At 46.0% G+C, this 17,306-nt stretch overlaps 1 protein-coding gene across 1 annotated transcript in view; it reads left to right on the forward strand.

The window, feature by feature from the left end:
* The window catches only part of CLSTN2 (calsyntenin 2), an 810,104-nt gene that overhangs the window by 660,716 nt on the left and 132,082 nt on the right, over nucleotides 1-17,306 (forward strand). The window contains exon 6 of the mRNA XM_075937529.1: nucleotides 4,214-4,399. Within this exon, the coding sequence (XP_075793644.1) occupies nucleotides 4,214-4,399 (186 nt within the window). The remainder of the gene's footprint in view (nucleotides 1-4,213; nucleotides 4,400-17,306) is intronic.

A 17,306-nucleotide genomic window follows, 5' to 3' on the forward strand; every position in this document is an offset into this window, starting at 1 on the left:
TCGTGCTTGCCTTCTAAGGATTTTGAATAGTGACCAATATCATGAAAGATTTTTGTTACAGTAGTTATGGAAACTTTCATTTCTTTTTCAGATGATTACTTGTGTGCATTCCAATAGGAATGTGTGGGAGTGCCACATGCACCGTTGTCAAAAGGTTTTTCCTTTAGTGGTACCCATCGGGTTGGCTACAAAGCCCCTTGGAGTGGCACCTGCCTGGTACAGTACATAGGGCTCTGCCAACCCTCCACCACCTCAGTTCCTTCTTACCCCCAGTGATGGTCGTTGGAACACATGTTCTCTTACTTTGTAAGACTGACCTAGCTGTTTTTCCCCATTTTTTTCTGCGTGTAGTTAATTAGTTGTTTATTGCTAAGTAGTAGTTACTTGATAGTTCTCATTGGGTGGTTCATTTTTTTGTTTCCCAGTAGAGTTTCCCCAGGAGCATGCAGTGAGAGTTTAAGCTTTGCAACTCCTGTGGCAAGCCTATGTCCAGAGGGGACCCACATATGACTTGCCCCAAGTGCTGAGCTGAAGGACATTTAACAGATAAGTGCAGTGTTGTGGGAGTTTCAAGCCGATAACTAAGCGAGAGAGAGTTTAGTGCTTGAAATTTCTGCTTCTGGAGTTGGCACTTAGGGTACGTCTAGACTACAGGCTTCTGTCGACAGAAGTTTTGTCGACAGATACTGTCGACAAAACTTCTGTCGACAAAGCGCGTCCAGACTACATTGAGTTCTGTCGACAAAGCAAGCTGCTTTTGTCGACATGGTAGTCTGGACGCAAAGGACAGTTTCCATTCAATAACACCTTCTGTCGACTGAAACTCTGTCGACAGAAAGTGTTATTCCTCGTAAAATTAGGTTTACATACGTCGACAAAACTGCTGAGTTCTGTCGACGTTATGTCGACAGAACTCAGCGGTAGTGTGGATGCAGGTATAGTTTTGTCGACAAAAGTCCACTTTTGTCGACAAAACTCTGTAGTCTAGACACACCCTTAGAGTTTCAGTGCTGGACTCAGATGCAGCCTCTTCGTGCAGGTCTCAGTATGCAGCACAACAGCCTTGGTGCATGACTCATCTTCTATGCAGAAAGAGGGACGTAAGAAACACTGGCACTGGTCCCCAGCCCATAAGGCCAGTTCCTCAGTGCAGCACCGCTCTCATTTCCCGGTGCAATACAAGAAGTGCAGGTCAGACAGAGGCCTCTCTCTGGCCAAGAAGACTAGCAGTCACCATACTTTGCTGCATTCCTTGGCAGGACACCATCAAGATAGTGGGTAACCCCAGCACTATCAACTCCGGAACCATAACCCAGGCTCCATAGCAGATTTTTTTTTTCACATTTCAAGGTCAGACTGCCTGCTGGTTCACAATGCTGCTTGGTGGATGCAGCAATAGCCCTGCCACTCTATCCTGACCTTCTCACCCAGAACCACAACCGATTGCAGCACCCCAATCTTCTGTCCCTCCAGTTCATGGTCTGGAAAATCCTTGTCTGAACCTTTTTGAGCTTCAGTGATCTGACTCATTTAGGGAGGTCCAGTTGGGTAGCAGAAAACCCACCATTAGGACAATGTACTTTGTCAACACTTCTCACTTGGTCCTTTCAGAGGGGTACTCGCCCTTGGAGGCGACCATGCCCTTGGTGCTAATTATCTTTTGTACCTGAAGTACCAGGGACTGGCTCATCAGGGTCCACTTGTCTGCCACTTCAGCCTTCTACCATGGGGTGGGTGACAGATCCCTCTTCACTAACCCCTCAGCAGGGGTTTTCACAAGGGTCTGGAAGAGTTATACCCCCAAATTAAACACCTGGTCCTGTCCCGGCTCATGAGCCCTCCCTTGATTCCTGGGCTACTTGTTCTTTGTCCTACCTTTCTTAGAAAGTAGCATTCATAGTGACTGTAACCTCAACCAGACTGGTTTCAGAGTTCTGAGCTCTCGCTTCTGAACCTCTGTACATGTTTGGGTTTTTTAAAAAAAGAAAAGGTGCAAATCCATCCCCACCCAGCCTTTCTGCTTAAGGTGCTCTCCCATTTCCGTGGTAACCAGGACATTTTCTTACCCGTGTTCTTCCCAAAGCCCTATGCCAGTCTTATGCTCATTCCACGAGGAGTAACAGTTAATCCGAACTAAGGACTTAGTTTGGATTAACTTTAAACTGCCTCATGTAGCCGCAGGCAGTTCATTCGGCCTAAGGGGGATTTAAAAATGGCGGCCAGACAGGAACATGCAAATAAAGCCCAGGATATTTAAATCCCGGGCTTCATTTGCAACCCCGGTTCCCTGATTTGCCAACCTAGCTCGAATTAATGAGCTAGTGTAGACATACCCTATGCTCTTTCTCTGGCAAGAAACCAAGTATTTATCAGAAAATCTGATAGATTAAGTCAATTTTTAGAAATGGCTAGTGGTTTTTTGGTGCTGATCATGAGGCTCCTTAAAAAGATTAACTTTTCAGAGACCGGATGCTTAGAATTTTTGGAAAACCAGTCTCTTTTAAGGTGTCTCAAATTCAGCATCCCAAATCAGCAATAGCAAGAGGCTTTCTGGAGAGTATGTTCTGGAAAGCAGTTCTAGGCTTATTTCTTTATTCATCCCATGGAATAATTTGCTTGGTCCAAGGAGTTGTCCTATTTAGAGTGGAGTAAAGCATGACTAGAGTTAAGATTCACTATAAACTAAGTGAAAGTCCATTTCATTACTGAACTGGATACTTTTGTCTGTACCACCTAATCAAGAGACCTTTCTTGGATGGTACATTCCCTTTAATCAGGTTTGATTGAATGTTATTCTACTAGCAAAGACTCACTTTTGCTGAGGCTAAAAATACTCCTGAGCAGCTAGAGAGCTATGCACATTACAAGATTTCTCTGTCTGTAAAATCTTCCAAATACCCAGATGTTCAGATTAGGCGAACATTGATTAAGCAAGGCCTATGACTTTAAAAGAATTAACTGTTTAATCTCAACATTAATGTGACACCTTTACTTTGATTTGTTTTAAATTATGTACCTAAAAAAGTATATTTGTCTGAAAAGTAATTTGGAAATATATCTGAAACACACTCATTTTTCTTACTTTTAATACATCTGTGCTTGGGTGGATCAGTAAATCAGAACACACTAATCCCTAAAACAGTTTGAAAACACCATATTTACTCAGATTTTAAAACTAAACATTTCAGTTGAAAAGGTCAGTGGCACATACAGCATGTGCTGTAAGATTGGTAACTGCTTAAATCTTCTCAGTCGTGAGACAGCTGGGTAAACAAAGAATGGATTAGCCAGGTCTGCCGATAAGCCTGCAGAGCCCCTTTATCTGTAGCTTTCCCTTCTTAGTACTTCAGGGAACAAAGACAGCATTTGGCAAGGAAGAAAGGGGGAATTGTGGATGGGCACATTGGCCTTTCACATCTGCAGACTAGAGTAGAAAAGCTTTTAATCATGAGTCAAAAAAGGCTGGTGGTCTTCATAACGTAGTCCTTCGCAGACATTTGCTCAGTGCACAGAACATCCAGTTCTGTCATAATTTGGCATGATTGACAATCTCATTCCTGAGAATATGATTAAGCAATGCCATTGCAAATCTGAACTGGGATATATTAGTGTTGCTTATCAGAAGACTTACAGAATGCATTTTTACCAACTGGGTAACATCTTTTAAAATAAAAGGGCAATTAATTCGTTGATGTCTGGGTTCAACTTTGTGGTCTCTGTCCGAGGAATGAATGTATTGAGCTGGCAGGGCAAAGCAGTGACATTTTACAAATCAACAAGAATTCAGTCTTCAAAGCCCATCAAGCTTATTTCATCATTGTTAGACAACGTGGTTTATTTAAAATGTACATGTCACATTGTTGTCCGTTCAGGTCTCCTGTTATGTGCCTGTGATATGTGGTTCAGTGTAACTCAACTAAAACCCCACTCTGTGTTAAGCAAATAAATCTGAGCTAAAAGCCCTGCCATAAAACAGTTCTTCATGAATCCCTACTGCATATCCTGCTGCATTATTTTTTGCCAAAATAAAATTGTCTCCATAACATCAGCTCTGTGTTTGGTCTAATCACTGTCTCCAGCACTGTTCTCCAATGGCCTCTTCTGACTATTCTCTTTGCTCTTATCTAATACAATTCAGGGAATTCTTCCAATATAAATCAGTAAGTCCTCTTTTTTAATGTCTCTGTACTGAGCATTTATTTTTATTTTTCAGACTGGAACAAGCGTATTGAGTATAAGCCTGGCTCTGGCAGCATACCTTTGTTTCCCAGCATTCGTCTGGAAACCTGCGATGGACCTGTTTCCTCTATCCAAACCACCATTGAACTTCAAACCAATTACATTGGAAAAGGCTGTGACCGAGAAACATACTCAGAGAAATCACTACAAAAATTATGTGGTATGTGCTTGGTGTTCAATTTATTTCTTAGTTTCTTCTGTCCATAAACACAGAGACCAAAGAGCTACTGTATATGTGGTTTTACTTATGACCAGGCTCATTGTAGCTAACTGGCAGGAACCCAAGGGAATTAAAAAGATGGTATAGCTGTGACATCAGAGGTAGCTCCTGCTTCTTTCTTTTCCATTCTTTCTCTGTTTCTTATTCCTATCTTACTTTCAGTTCTCCTCTCCTCTCTCTCTTCCCCTCTTTATTTTCTCTCCTTCGTTTTTTCTTCTCATCCCTTCCCTTCATTCCTTTCAAGTGCAGAGTCCTGTACTTTGGACAAAAGAATTCTAAGCACAGCTACAGGCTAGGGACCGACTGGCTAAACAGCAGTTTGGCAGAAAAGGACCTGGGGATTACAATGGATGAGAAGCTGGATATGAATCAACCGTGTGCCCTTTTAGCCAAGAAGGCTAATAGCAAATTGGACTGGATTAATAGGAGCATTGCCAGCAGATCTAGGGAAGTGATTATTCCCCTTTATTCAGCGCTGGTGAAGCCACATCTGGAGTACTGTATCCAGTTTTGGGCCCCCCTTTACAGAAAGGATGTGGATGCATTAAAAAGAGTCCAGCAGAGGGCAACAAAAATGATAAGGGGGGCTGGAGCACATGACTTATGAGGAGAGGGTGAGGTCTTTGGGCTTATTTACTCTTCAGGAGAGAAGAGTGAGGATGTGTTTGATAGTAGCTTTCAATTTCCTAAAGGGAGGTTCCAAAGAGGATGGAAACTGTTCTCAGTGGTGACAGATGGCAGAAGGAGAAGCAATGGTCTCAGTTGTCTCAAGTTGTGGTGGGAGCGGTCTAGATTGGATATTAGGAAAACTATTTCACTGGGAGGGTCGTGAAGCACTGAAATGGGTTACCTAGGGAAGTGGTGGGATCTCCTTCCCTAGAGGTTTTTAAGTCCCAGCCTGACAAAGTCCTATCTGGGATGATTTAGTTGGGACTGGTCCTGCTTTAGGCAGGGGGTTAGATTCAATGATCTCCTGAGGTCTCTTCCAACCCTATGATTCTTTGATTCTATGAATAATCTAAGCATTCAACATTAAAAAAGGAGTCCTATGAAAATTGGAAACAAGGTCATTGTGCAAAGATTGGCTATAAATAAATAACACAAATATGTGGGAGCAAAATTAGAAAGGCAGAGGTACAAAATTAGCTCAAATTTAGCTAGAGACATAATGAGTAACAAGAACACATTCTACAAATTTATTAGAAGCAAGAGGAAGGCCAAGGACTGGGTAGGCCCATTGCTCAATGAGGAGGGAAAAACAATAACAGAAAATGTGGAAATGACAGAGAAGCTTAATAACTTTTTTGTTTCTGGTTTCTCTACAAAGTTTGGTGGTGATTGGATGCCCACAATAGTGAATGCTGGAGAAAAGGAGCTAGGTTCAGATGAAGAAGACTGAATTAAAAATTACTTTAAAAAGTTAGATGTCTTCAAGTCACCAGGGCCTGATAAAAATGCATCAGAATACAGGCAGTCCCCAGGTTACATGGATCTGACTTACATCGGATCCCTACTTACAAACGGGGTGAGGCAACCCCGCACTAGCTGCTTCCCCCCAGCAGACCAGGGAGACGTGGAGCGGCTTTTCTCAGCAGACACCTTAGCTTGAGAATAAAGGACTGAGGGAAGTGAGGTGTGGGAGAATAAAACTGAGCTCTGGAGAAATGTTTGGCTAGAGTTTCCCCTACAATATGTACCAGTTCCGACTTACATACAAATTCAACTTAAGAACAAACCTACAGTCCCTATCTTGTACGTAACCCGGGGACTGCCTGTATTCAAGGAGCTGATAAGAGGAGATATCTGAGCCATTAGCTCTCATTTTTTTAAAAGTCATGGAAGTCAGGAGAGATTTCAGACGACTGGAAAAGGGCAAATATAGTGCCCCTCTATAAAAAGGGAAATAAGGACAACCCAGGAAACTACAGACCAGTTAGCTTAATTTCTATGCCAGAATGATAATGGAGCAAATAATTAAGGAATCCATCAGCAAATATCTAGAAGATAGTAAGGTGATAAATAACAGTCAGTAGGGACTTGTAAATAAGAAGTCATGTCAAACCAACCTGATAGCTTTCTTTGTTAGGATAACAATCCTTGTGGGTAAGGGCGAATAAGTAGACATGGTATTCCTTGACTAGGGGTTGGCAACCTACAACATACATGCAATAAGTGGCACGCAAGCCAATTTTGAGTGGCATATGTGTCAGGAGCTCCTCCCACTCCACCCCGGTAGCAGCTGGAGCCTTGTGGTTGCTGTGCAGCTGCAGGCTGGAGAACCAGCTCCACCTTCTGCTGGAACAGCAAGCAGGGGAGGGGATGGGGGGAATAGGTGTAGGCATGTTGGGGCCTGGGTGGCCCAGCAAACGGAGTGGGCAGTAGGCTCCACGTGACTCTGCACTGGGCTCCACATCCCTGGGGCTGCCCTTGCCCAGTCTAGGTGTGCAGCTCCCAGGAGCTAAGGGGTTAACACTCCCCCTGGCTCTGCTCACTGCTCTGGGAGGGGGCAGGGCTATAGCTGCTCTGCAGATCCCAGGCTGGGTAGCCTGTCACCTATGTGGGGAGCCGAGGTCCAACCTGAACTGCCTTGCTCCCCATGGGGTGTGCACTGGGGCAGGGATCCCCTTCCCCAGTGCCTAGCCAGGCTGAAACCAGGACTGTGCCCGCCCCAACCCCAGAGCAGCAGCCTACGGGTGAGAGTGAGCCCTGGCAAAGGGCTGGGCCAGGCAGGGAAGTGATTCTGTCTCCCCGCTCCGGGCTCCTTCTCATCCCAGCAATGCTCCTGGGGGGCTATGAGGCCCAGGGTGGCTGCCCTGCCAGTATGCATTCTGAGGGCACAGAGACATGGAGATACAAGGGGGTGGAGGAGGATGTGGGGGCAGGATGGGAAGGGCAAGGGTTGCACTAAAGGTGATGGGATGATGCTAGGGATCAGGCTGAGGGGGTGGATCATGGGGCTGAGGGGAGTGGGTCTGGAGCAGAGGGAAGATGTGAAGGGGGTACAATTTTACTTTGCAGAAGCTGCACTTTCCTTCATTCCCCACTTCTTTGCCTCCCTCCCCAACTAGCTATTTGGCTGCATTCTCACCCTCTCACCTTTTCTGTGGTACTCCCGCAACCTCCTCCTGCCCAGAACTCCCTCTCGTATCCCCACCCCCCCACCCTCTCCTGCGGTCAAACTCCCATCCACACTCTGCTCTCCTCACCCACTCCTGTACCCCACCTCATGCGCAGATCCTGCATCCCTAGCCCTGTCCTACCCTCATTTTTGTCCCTACCCCAGCGCCTAAGAAGATCCACAAAATCCACTAACTCTGGAACCCCAGTAACTCTGGGCTATGAGAAGCCCTGAACCTCGGGAGGAGGTGGGGGTTGGGGGGGTTAGTTTGTTTTGCTCCTCACTGATGTGGTTCCCACCTGATTTTTCTGTGGGTCAGTGGCCTCTGACTCAAAAAAGATTCCCCACTCCTGCCATAAATAAAGAAAACATTGAAACCTTTTGGGTTGGACATAAATTAATATTTTACTTTATTTAAAATGAACTTTGATAAACTAACATGAAAAAGTTAAAATGCTTAATCTTAAATCTTAAATCTTAAATTAAATCATTCTCCCTAGCTGCAGTTGGTTCAGAAAATATGGTCACTGTACCCAGCCTGCCCCTACCCTCTCCTGTCCCCAGCATACAGATCCATAAATAGAAGAGAATAAGTTAAATCTTGGTGTGATGGCTTCTTATGGGTGCGAGCGCCCCCTACCGGCCGGGCAGAGGGGTTGAGCGGACCCGCCGTCTGGGGTTTCCCATTACTGTCCCGGGTACGAGTGCGATCACCCAGCTGGAGACCCGGACCGGGGTTCGGCGAACTCGCTGTCCTGGCCCTCCCGGGGTGGGAGGGGGTCCCTGGGTCCAGTCGGCCAGTACAACCAAAGGGGGGAAGGGAGGAGGCTCCCGGCGGCCTGTCCAGAGGCGAGGTCCGAGCCGGGAGGGGGATACGGTGTATTGAGCGTCTCACTGCGCAGTTTCAATTGCCCGTCATCTGCCAAGCCATGGGTGGCTCTGACATGACTTGCGGGGCGGGTCGAAACTATGCATGGGGGGACGGGGTGTGGGGGACCTGGGCCCACCCTCTCCACTGGGTCCCAGCCCGGGGCCCTAAGTGGAGGAACAACGGAGGCGTTCCTCCCACGACAGGTGGGGACTATCCCTGTAACGCACCTGTCCACAGTCTCCAGAAGGGCCCTGCCCCGGGCTCCTTCCACTCCCCGCTCCCGTCCGCCCTGTCGGCGTGCCTGCCAGAGGCGCTTACCCCACCCGAAGCGTCGGCCCCGTCCAGCTGCCGTCCTGGGGGTTCTGGGGCTGACCCTCTGGTCCTCCAACGGGGGGGGGGGGGGGTTCCGCCTGGCAGCGGGATCGTTGGCGGCTCCTCCGGGTGCCGCCTCTAGCTGCTCTGCCCAGCCGCTTTTCAAGCAGCCTGGGAAAAGATGCCGGGGACGTTGGCTCCACCCCCCGGGTCTCCTCACGCTCCCTCACGTGGGGGCCGGGGCTTGCCACACTGCCTCCAGCCCTGCGCGACCCCACCCGGCCGGCGCGACGCTCGGGCACCCGGCCCGCCTGCCGCAGATGCTCCTGGCCCCGCCTCCCCCAGTAGGGGGCGGGGCGCGTCTCCCCGCGTCGGGTTTCTGCCCGAGCGGGGTTGCCCCCATCTCCCGGGCCGCCTGCCCACCCGCCTGGTGCTGGGGGGCAGCACTTCCCACCCTGGGGTGAGTGCAGACCCTGCCGGGTCCGTCACACTTGGCACACCACTTCTGAAAGATTGCTGACTCCTGACCTAGACTTTAGTAAAACATTTAATACACTCTCACATGACTTTCATATCAATAAACGAGTGAAATACAACCTAGATAAAGCTAGTATAAGGTTGGATAATTGTTCTCTGAGGCTACGCTTAGACTGCAAGCCTTTTTTGACAGAAGCTTTGTCAACAAATACTGTCAACAAAGCCTCTGTCAAAAAAGAGCGTCTAGACTATGATCAGTATTGTCAAAAAAGCAAGCTGCTTTTTTGAAAGAAAGTCTAGATGCTCTCTTTTGAAAAAGCACAGTTTCCATGCAATACCACATTTTTTCAAAAGAGTACTTTCGAAAAAAAGGCATTATTCCTGGTAAAATGAGGTTTACCGCTGTCGATAAAACTGCCGTATTCTGCCGACAAAACCCTGTAGTCTAGACACACCCAGAGAGTAGTTATCAATGGTTCCCAGTCATGCTAGATAGTCATAACAAGCGGAGTCGAGACAGGTTCTGTTCAATAACTTCATCAGTGATTTATATAATGACATAGAGTATGCTTATGATGTTTGCATATGATACAAAACTGGGAGGGATTGCAAGTGCTTTGAAGGATAGGGATATAATTCAAAATGATCTGGACAAACTGGAGAAACGGTCTGACATGAGCAGGGTGAAGTTCAATAGAATCCATTTAGGGAGGAACAATCAATTTCACACATACAGAATGGGAAATGACTGTCTAGGAGGGTATGTCTACACTACAAAGTTAATTCGAACTAACAGCCGTTAGTTCGAATTAACTTTCATAAGTGCTACACGGGCAAACCGCTAGTTCGAAATTAATTCGAACTAGCGGAGCGCTTAATTCGAACTAGGTAAACCTTATTCGACGAGGACTAACGCCTAATTCGAATTAAGTAGTTCGAATTAAGGGCTGTGTAGCCACTTAATTCGAACTAGTGGGAGGCTAGCCCTCCCCAGCTTGCCCTGGTGGCCACTCTGGTCACAACCAGAGAAACTCGTATGCCCCCCTCCCGGCCCCGGAGCCCTTAAAGAGGCACGGGCTGGCTACGGTGCCCGTGCCAGGTGCAAGCCTGCCAGCACCCAGCCAGCAGACCCTGTACCTGCCAGGGCACGAGCCAGCCACCCGCTGCCACCCAGCCCTCCGCCTGTTCCCGGGACCAGGCTGGCAGCTCCCAGGAGCCTGTCCGGGCTGCAAGAGACGGGCACCCGCCTGGGCTAGTGAGGAGATCATGGACCTCATCCAGGTTTGGAGGGAGGCGTCCAACGTCCACAACCTCCTCACTAGGCACAGGAAAGTGGCCGTCTAGGGCAGGAGAGCTGCCAGCCTGGCCACCCAGGAGCAGGTTTGCATGAAAATCAAGGTGGTCCAGTGAGACCCCTGAGCCCTGAGCCCTGAGCTTAGAACATAAGAACATAAGAATGGCCGTACTGGGTCAGAACAAAGGTCCATCTAACCCAGTAGCCTGTCTGCCGACAGCGGCCAGCCCTAGGGACTCTGGAGGGGATGGACCGAAGACAATGACCAAGCCATTTGCCTCGTGCCATCCATCTGCAGCCTTCCACAAACAGAGGCCAGGGACACCATTTCTACCCCATGGCTAATACCACTCCATGGACCCAACCTCCATGACTTTATCTAACTTCTCTTTAAACTCTGTTCTAGTTCTAGCCTTCACAGCCTCCAGTCTCAAGGAGTTCCACAGGTTGACTATTTGCTTTGTGAAGAACTGTCAGTTATTAGATTGAAGCCTACGACCCATTCATTTCATTTGGTGTCCTCTAGTCCTTCTATAGTAGGAACTAATGAAGCACTTTTCTTTATGCACCCTCTCCACACCACTCATGCTTTTAGAGACCTCTATCACATCCCCCCTCAGTCTCCTCTTTTCTAAGCTGAAAAGTCCCAGTCTCTTTAGCCTCTCTTTATATGGGACCTGTTCCAAACCCCTGATCATTTTAGTTGCCCTTTTCAAAACCCTTTCCAAGGCCAAAATATCTTTTCTGTGGTGAGGAGATCACATCTGTACACAGTACTGAAGATATGGCGTACCATAGTTTGATACTTCCCCTCCTCCTTGTTCTCCTGGCTTCCCCCTTCCAGCTCCCTCCTCCCAGGTTTCCCTCTCCCCTCTCCCATCCTCTCTCTTCCCCTCTCCCACCTCCTTTTCCCATTTTCCCCGAGTTTTGTTCAATAAAGAGTTTCTATTTTTGACCAAACGTGTCCTTTATTTTGTACATCAGGAAGGGGGGCTAGGGAAGCGGTAAGTGGAAGGAGGTGAGGGAGGAATGGGGTACGAGCCCCCGATGAGAAGGACTGGGGTGGCTCTGCGGGCTCCTTGGGATGGAAACTCTCCTGCAGCCCCCCAATTGCCTCCTCTTACCCTTCCCTAGCCCCCCTTCCTGATGTACAAAATAAAGAAAATGTGTGGTCAAAAATAGAATCTCTCTTTATTGAACAAAACTCAGGGAGACTGGGAAAAGGAGGTGGGAGAGGGGAAGAGAGAGGCTGGGAGAGGGGAGGGCAACTAAAATGATCAGAGGTTTGGAACAGGTCCCATATGAAGAGAGGCTAAAGAGACTGGGACTTTTCTGTTTAGAAAAGAGGAGACTGAGGGGGGATAGGATAGAGGTCTATAACAGCATGAGCGGGTTGGAGAGTGTGCATAAAGAAAAGTTCTTCATTAGTTCCCATAATAGAAGGACTAGAGGACACCAAAGTAAAGGAATGGGTAGCAGGCTTCAAACTAGTAACAGAAAGTTGTTCTTTACAAAGCAAAGAGTCAACCTGTGGAACTCCTTGCTGCAGGAGGCTGTGAAGGCTAGAACTAGAACAGAGTTTAAAGGGAAGTGAGATCAAGTCATGGAGGTTGGGTCCATGGAGTGGTATTAGCCAGGGGGTAGGAGAGGTGTCCCTGCCCAAAGTTTGTGGAAGGCTGGAGAGGGATGGCACGAGACAAATGGCTTGGTCACTGTCTTCGGTCCATCCCCTCCAGGGTCCCTAGGGTTGGCCGCTGTCAGCAGACAGGCTACTGGGCTAGATGGACCTTTGGTCTGACCCAGGACGGCCATTGTAAGCTCAGGGATCAGGGTCGGGGGTCTCAGTAGACCACCTTGATTTTCATGCACACCTGCTCCTGGGTGGCCAGGCTGGCAGCTCTCCTGCCCTAGATGGTCACTTTCCTGTGCCTAATGTGGAGATCGTGGACGAGGTCCACGATGTCCACACTAGACCAGGCGGGTGCCCGCCTCTTGCTGTCCCGGGCAAGTTACCAGGAGCCGCAAGCCTGGTCCCGGGAAGAGGGGGACGGCTGGGGGGCATTGGGTGGCTGGCTCGAGCCGTGCCAGGTGCAGGGTCTGCTAGCTGGATGCTGGTTGGCTTGCACCTTGCACGGGCACCGTAACCAGCCCGTGCCCCTTTAAGGGGTCCGGGGCCGGGAGGGGGGCAATAGAGTTTCCCTGGTGTTGGCCAGAGTGGCCACCAGGGAAACCTGGGGAGGGCTAGCCTCCCACTAGTTCGAATTAAGGGGCTACACACCCCTTAATTCGAACTAGTAAGTTCGAACTAGGCTTAGTCCTCGTAGAATGAGGTTTACCTTGTTCGAACTAAGCGCTCCGCTAGTTTGAATTAAGTTCGAACTAGCGGAGCACTAGTGTAGCGCCTATCAAAGTTAATTCGAACTAACATCCGTTAGTTCGAATTAACTTTGTAGTGTAGACATACCCAGACAGACACTGATGACAGGAGTTTGATTGAAAGAGTTATAAAAGAAAAGGAGTATTGCAGCAAAATTGCATCTGAAATAGTTCAGATGCCTATATTTAGTATTTACTACCAGTCTCTACTTCAGGGGAGATCATATGAAACCAGCTTAATTTTGTTTAGAAAACCATTTTCTCTCACAATTGACCTGGCTACTTGCAATAGTTTGAGAAATAAATTCTTTGAAAGGAACAACCTGCTTATCTTGATGTCAGTGAAGCATCGTGTGATTGCAGGGTGAGTGCAGAGTTGAGTGATTACAGAGAAATAATCACTTGTGCCATATAAAGCACCGCTCTCCCTCAAACCTTTGTAATTAAGGCTCCAATTGACAAATCATGTGTTCACTGCTTACCTTATCTGGTGGACATCTAGTGAATTCCACTGCTGAAGAAGGACAAGACATTCAACTGCAGTCGTTTATGTTTCTGTTCATTTATACCTGCCATTCAGCATGCCAGTGATTCACTCCCACTTTGAAAATCAAGGTGTGGAATGTAATTTCTAGAAAAGACTAGCATGACAGGAGCTTTAAAAAAACAAATCCTCAGCTCAGCCTCTTGATCCATTTTAAAATATAGGGAATTTGAACAAAAATCATCTATTGTCTTCTGCAAAAGTAAAGACTCCCTTCCAATTTTTATTCTCCACTAAAATAACATTTAGATTAAGCAATTCAGTTAATGTTGGACAAAAAGGGATTGACCATGATCATCCCACTGTTTCCTTCCTCCCAAATGTAGTTGTATAAAATAATACGGAAATGCTAATATCACCATTTGACAGAAGCACAGAAGAATTAAGTGATTTATGTAAGACCATCCAGGAAGTCTGTGGTAGAGCAAAAAGTTGTACCCATGTCTCTCCAGTCCCAGTTAGTGCTCCAAGCATGTGGACATGCTTATATGCTAAACATCAATATTAGCACAAGAAGAAATTGATAGAAGTTGGATGTGTACAAATTCAGGCTAGAGATAAGAAGAAGGTGTCTAACTACCATACGGTGAGGTGCTAGAACAATCCCCCTCCCAGAAGTCCTGGTGGCAAACAACTTAATTAGTTTTAAGGAAGAGTTGGACAAATTTGAGTATGATGGGGTTAATTGTAATGGTGAGAACCAAGGCTCAACAGCAATGATGCTCATTTCTGGTTTATTTCCTATGTTGCTAAAAGCTCATGCTTTAATGTTTCAGAAAGGGACTCCTCACTGCCACACAAATTCCCCACATGTATTGTGTTTGTGATTGTTTTAACCTCCACCCTCTGAAGCATACAGGGTGGCTCCAGCTAGAGACAGGACATTGGTTAGAGTGGGCACCAAGTGTTCTCTGTCTCAAGTGTGTGGCTGATTTTTGTGCATGTGCTCAGGGGTGTAACTGATCGCTATGTGTGGAGTCAGGAAGGAGTTTTCCCCTGGGTCAGGCTGGCAGTAGCCTTGGGGAGGGTTTTTTTTTTTGTTGTTGTTTCCACCATTCCATGCTATACGTGAGTGTGGGTCACCTACTTGGGTTATCTGGATGTTTCTCACTCAATCATTTCCCTGCCATTGCAACTGACCTTAGGCACTGACGCACTCTGGGCCCTCCCATTCTCTGCCTGTGGTGCATGGCAGTCTAATTTCCTGTGGGCTGTAATATTGTGGTTTAATTGCAGTTGTTGGGCTTAGTGTGCTGATGCTGTTGGTGGCCTATGACTTGCAGGAAGTCAGACTAGATGATCCTTTCAGGTCTTAAAATGCTGTGGCTCTTGTGTAGCACCCAAGTCTATAAGACCTGTGTACATCAGAGGGTGGAATTAGGCCTTTGAGTCAGCATTAGTAAAGGGAGGAGTGACATACTGTGTTGTTTGCTGAGTGTGAAACCACCTACATCTAAAATATCCCTCCTTCCGTCCAGAAAAATAGCAAAAAGTTTTTAAAAGGTTGACAGTAAATCTTGCCAGAGCCTGGGCAGCAATGAAGTGTGGGCTCTTTGTGAGACAAGTCTGATACTCTGAGCAGAATGTTGGGGCCCTTCAGTGAGGAGGTGTCTGCCACTGTTGCTGTGGAAGCTGCTGGCTCCTGCAGTAGATAACATACTTGTTGCTATTTTGGGGCAGCCACACCTCTTTCATTATTGCACCACATACTCTGCAGTTATGGTGAGCACTGTGTTGCTGTAGCAGAGAGCAGTTGCTAGCGCTCACAAAAGCAATGGCACAGGATTACATCTATGCCTCTTCTGAACATGTATTCTTGCCTGCATGTTGACTTTGAGCTCGTTATTTGACTCAGTACCCCTGACGGTTGCATAAGCACAGACAAGATTCCCTTTCAAATGGTAAAAATTTTATTACTTTAGAGATTGTTTTCTCCAATACAGAATAAAAAATTAATTGCAAAAGGAGAGAGCTTCAAATGACAATTACATCTGAATTCACATATAAAGTCATCTTACCACTCATTTTTTATATTCTCTAGGATTACATTAAATTCAGGTGATTCCTAAGTAATTGTTGAGAATTAAATATCTTGTACTAAAGAAGGAAACATCTCAGTAATTGATTCAACAATCACGTAGCAGGACTGAATGCAGTCCTGTGTAAACTGTCAAAACTCAGTAAAGCTCCATGAGATGCCACTTAGGGTATGTCTAGACTACATCCCTCTGTCGGCAGAGGGATGCAGATTAGGCAGGTCGGCATTGCAAATGAAGCGGGGATTTAAATATCCCGTGTCTAATTTGCATAAAAATGGCCACCGTTTTTGACGACTCAGCACTTTGTTGGCAAAAAGCAGCAGTCTAGAGGGGGATATGTCGAAAAAGAAAGCCTTTTTTGACATATGCCTTTATGACTCCTGCAAGGAGGTTTACAGGATCTTTCGAAAAAGTCTTCCTTTCATGACAAATCCCCCTCTAAACTGCCACTTTTTTCCGACAAAGTGCTGAGTTGTCAAAAATGGCGGCCATTTTTATGCAAATTAGGCATGGGATATTTAAATCCCCACTTCATTTGCAATGTCGACTTGCCTAATCTGCATCCCTCTGCCGACAGAGGGATGCAGTCTAGACATACTCATACTGAACATGCAAATCAAACATTGTTTTTGGAATAAATCTGCAAACAAGTATGGGGGGATTGACTGGAACCCGTCAGTTTGGGGCCTGATTCAGCAAGGTACTTTAAGCATTGGAGATGCCTCAATGCTTTCAGATACATTAAGTTAGGCTCCTGCTTAAGTGCTTTGCTGAACTAGAGCTTTACTAAGGTATTTAGGAAGCTTATTTTTTCATTTGGGAACTTTTTCACGGTTTCACTTTAACTAAAAAATTAGATCTTATCATGATTATCCTACTAAATGTTTATTGCTACCTCTGACCATGGTGCAGGATTAATAAAGAGGAAGAAACGTTTTCTTTAATCCCATAAGTTATTTAGTACAAATCTCTTTTAGTTTAAACATATAGTTTTCTTTAGTACATAGTTCTTACAAATTACTTCTAAGCCCTTTTTTAAGTTTAAAAAGAATCCATAAAACAAAGATTGATTCCTTTAGAAAAAGATAGTGTTACTTGTGCTATGTGCAAGTAAAATATTTTTAAGTGTCTTGAGTAATAAAAAAACAAATTTGCAAAGTTTATTATAGATTGTGCCATCTGGATAGACAGAGTTTGATGTTTTCCAATAGATAACATCTGTGTATTGGGCAATGCAACCTGGTGTGCTATCCACAGTTAGTGCTTATAAAACAAACACAGTTTGTCCTTGTGCACAGCTTCCAAATATATATTTTTAGCTTTGATGATGCTGTCACTTGAAAATGACTTTGAAATGAGATTTTTTTTTTAAATAAGAAAGTCTGTTAGAAATAACGTAAGGGTGGGGAAAATATCCAAGAAATTCAGAGTTGTTAAGTGTGACAAATGCCATCCAAAAGCTCCATGTTGATTATTGCAGTGTGGTAATAAGATAAATAGAAAATTGGCTAGCAAACGGTCCCACATAGAGCTAAATGCAGAATGCAACTCTAGAGATGAGAGTGTTTCTCCTTTAGGGGTGGCATCTCGTCAATTTCAGTCGTTTTGATTCATTTGGTGATTTTTTTCCTTGACGCTTTTTCTTGACAAAGGCATTCAGGAATGTTCACATTCTTCTGGGATAACCACATCATGTTTCCACAACCACATACCTCTAAATCATTTTGCTAGCATCTTAATGTCCACTGCACTGTAGCATTTTCCATTTTTCTTTTTCAGATTGCCTCTCAAAGAAATACTGGGTAGTGTGTAGCCA

This window comes from Pelodiscus sinensis, chromosome 10, assembly GCF_049634645.1.
Source record: "Pelodiscus sinensis isolate JC-2024 chromosome 10, ASM4963464v1, whole genome shotgun sequence".
In the NCBI taxonomy this organism is placed as follows: domain Eukaryota; kingdom Metazoa; phylum Chordata; order Testudines; family Trionychidae; genus Pelodiscus; species Pelodiscus sinensis.